The 3,382-nt window shown below is 41.9% G+C and overlaps 1 protein-coding gene across 1 annotated transcript in view; it reads left to right on the top strand.

The window, feature by feature from the left end:
* The window catches only part of tle2a (TLE family member 2, transcriptional corepressor a), a 53,304-nt gene that overhangs the window by 37,856 nt on the left and 12,066 nt on the right, over positions 1 to 3,382 (top strand). Inside the window, exons 5-8 of the mRNA XM_037674254.1 lie at positions 4 to 27; positions 1,126 to 1,230; positions 1,725 to 1,941; positions 2,314 to 2,330. Coding sequence (XP_037530182.1) covers positions 4 to 27; positions 1,126 to 1,230; positions 1,725 to 1,941; positions 2,314 to 2,330 — 363 coding nt within the window. The remainder of the gene's footprint in view (positions 1 to 3; positions 28 to 1,125; positions 1,231 to 1,724; positions 1,942 to 2,313; positions 2,331 to 3,382) is intronic.

The following is a 3,382-nucleotide window of genomic DNA, read 5'->3' as shown; positions in this document are numbered from 1 at the left end:
CAGCTCATCCCCTTCCTGTCACAGGAGGTGGGACACACACACACACATGCACACGCACACTTCCATTTATCAGTATCTCTTTCACACAAACTTTCAGATGGACAGAACTTAACACACATTAATTTGCTTCACCCAACAGCTGCAATCACACTAAAAATGAATAAAGGCATTAAAAAATAATATTCAAATGGTACTTGGATTACATTATTACCAAATGTACCGTATTTTTTGCTGTATAAGTCACAGTTTTGTTGCATAATTTGCATGCACTGCGACTTATAGGCCAAAGAGATGTATTTATGGATTTTTTCCCATATTTATAAATCAATTTTTGGCTGAGATATGACCGTTTTCATTCATTTTGACAAAAAAACAAAACAAAAACTGAACAGTACCATTTTCAGCCACTAGATGACAGCAGAGTAGTATGGCATGCCGTTGTATCATGTAATAAGGAAAAGTGGCTATAATGACAAATTCACAAAAGTTCAAGACAAAAACAACTGGACTTTATTTATTATACTTTATTGTTTTTGTCTTGAACTTTTTTGAATTTACCATGTCCTGGATGACCGAGAGTCTTCACCAGCTATTAATGACACAATTAGCTTGCCTTAGTCCCCACCTTCGTTCTGCTCGCTCCTTGGAGCAGTTGTCAAAACAGCTGCACCTCCCCGGCGAAATGCAGCTAATTTGACCATTAAAGTGCATTTATTAAGTAAAAGTTCAACTGAGACACACCTTTACTATAATTTCGAGCAAACAAATAATTGTTTATAAGTGTTAATCCTGTTCAATTCTTGTTAAAGTCCTCCCGTGCACGCTCTTGCGGCCACCAGTTGGCAGCCCATCGATTTTTGACACAACACCGGGCGACATTTCCGGGTTTTCGGCGGTGACGCGTAACAAACGCAACGCATCAGTGGTGACGCATAATAGATGCGACGTATACGGCGAAGCGACATATTTATGGATTTTTCCACTTTATTAGACATATTTGGACTGATGCGACTTATAGGGCGGAGCAACGTGCAATGCAGAAAATACGGTACATGCTGATGTTAAGTTTACAGAAGAAAATCTATAAGTCTGGTTCCCTGGCTGATATTTTGGTTTCTTCCACAGCACCAGCAGCAGGTGGTCCAGGCAATGGAACGCGCCAAACAGGTGACCATGGGGGAGCTAAATGCTTCGATAGGGGTACGTGGGCTCCCCCCTCTGCCTCATAGCGTGTGTACCTTACACTCCCATTTTTAAAGTTTCCCCCTTTCCTTTGCTTTATTGCAAGGCAAATGGACCTTTGCCAATTTTTAAATATGCTGACTCTTTGGCCAACCTCTCTGAGTCCAATTATTATTTTTAGATGAACAAAAATCTGTTTCAGGAAAAAGGAAGAATATTCCACAAAACTTGAATTACAGCCCAACCAAGAGTTAATGATTTGGCAAATATTTAGGTGCAGTTTTTTTTTTTTTCTGAAAACTTATAACAAGCTTAAATCTGTTGGTTAAATTCTTATCCCTTTAACGCACCCGCAGAGTTTTCCCTTCTATAGAGCCACTGCCTTTATCTTAGCATTTCTGTGCACATCGCAGCAATTAGTTCCCTCCTTCTTTCTCCTTTTACCTCTCGATTACTTCCACTTCTTGCACTACTTGTAAGTCGCACAAATGTCTCTTCTGTCTTCTCTGTTGTTGTGTTTTCTTTCTTTTTCTCTGCAGCAGCAGCTTCAGGTGCAGCACCTATCCCAGCATGCTCAGGGTTTGCCTGTGGGACCACACCCGTCAGGACTGCCCCACCCCAGCCTGGCGCTCGGCGGCGGGTCGGGCCTGCTCGCCCTGTCCGGCGCTTTGGGAGCCCAGCTGGCTGCAAAAGATGAGAGGGCGCACCTGGAGGCGGTGGCGGCGGCGGCCTCTGCTGCCGCTGCAGAGCACCACAGAGGTGCAGTGACTCTGGAAATGATGCACGACTTTTCTTTTTTGTTTGTTTCTTAAAGTCCACAGTGTCAAAGTGTTGGGGAGTTTCGTTCTGGGACCGGACCCAGACAGCAGTTTGGAGGACATTATGCTGAGATAGAAGGATAAAAAGCATTAAAGCTTGGCTGGATGGATTTTGATGATAGATTTTTATTTTTTTTGCTGTGGAGTTTTGTCAGAGCACAGATCAGTTCTGATAACAATCCCTGGGGATAATTTTTACACGAGTCATCCGTGTGTGAAGTGACAAGAAATATTTTTTGTTTTTCTCTCCTTTATATGCCCTTCATGTTCTTGCTGTCTGGATGTTTCAAATGTCTCTTCCTGGAATGAGCAGATCGTGAAGCTGGACCGGTGAGTTCAAGCGACACCTCATCACTTAGCGCCACATCCAAACACACTTGATCTGCTTTCTGTCCATCGTCGTACACAGGAGGAGTTCAGTTTTTATAGCGACATTAACGTCACAAGAACTTTTGTTCAAAAAGGAATGTAATGTTTCTCACTTTACAGCTTTAGAAATGTCAGAATAAAAGTTGAAAAAAATGTTGCTATACAAAACTGCACCTATTGATTGCAGGAAAAATTGGAATACATCTTTAAAAAATGTTTTTTCCCCATGAAAATGAGCTCTTCATATTTATTTTGGGCAAGTAAATGTTCCATTAAGGTGTAGCTTCTTATTCTATCGTTTGTACCGTATTTCTCGGACTATAAATCGCTGCAGCGTATAGGTCACATCAGTCAAAAAAATGCCGCATGACGAGGAAAAAACAATATATAAGTCACATTTATTTAGAAGTGAATTTCACGAAGTGCCACAGAACATACCTGGGATCCTGAACAGGATTAATTAACATCACAAGCCAACTGGTCCAACAAGCAAGTTACTGGTAAATTCACCAATCCCATAGCCTAGAGGCTTAGAGGGCCCTCTCAGCTGCAAATAGTAATGTTTACTCTTTGGTTCAGGTCAGTATGAATGAAAATTTAATGCGTCAGTCACAAATTATGTCACAAATAGGGAAAAAAAATGTAAATAAGTCGCTTCGGACGTTGCAGGACTAGACAAAATGACAAAAAAGTGTGACTTATAGTCTGGAAAACACGGCACCCAACTCATGTGAAAACTCTCACCTGTCAGCATTTTAACACAAAGCATCAACTCAAAGTAGAAAACTGACGTAAAACTTGATCATTCCTTAAAATAAGACGATGGATAAAATCGACACGTCGAGCTCTGCTCGTGAAGCGGCGACTGGCCGGTGAAGGCACCTTGGAAGTTTCTGCGCTCCGAGCAGATCTCACGAACGCACAGATGATTTCACAACGAACACGTGCGCTCTGTCAGCTGTGGTTTTAGCACACCGAGCACCTCTACAGTCGTCTGTGATGCCTTTAAGAAA

Source organism: Nematolebias whitei, chromosome 3, assembly GCF_014905685.2.
Source record: "Nematolebias whitei isolate Nwh7 chromosome 3, NemWhi1, whole genome shotgun sequence".
NCBI lineage: Eukaryota > Metazoa > Chordata > Actinopteri > Cyprinodontiformes > Rivulidae > Nematolebias > Nematolebias whitei.
This window is presented reverse-complemented; position numbering and strand designations above follow the sequence as displayed.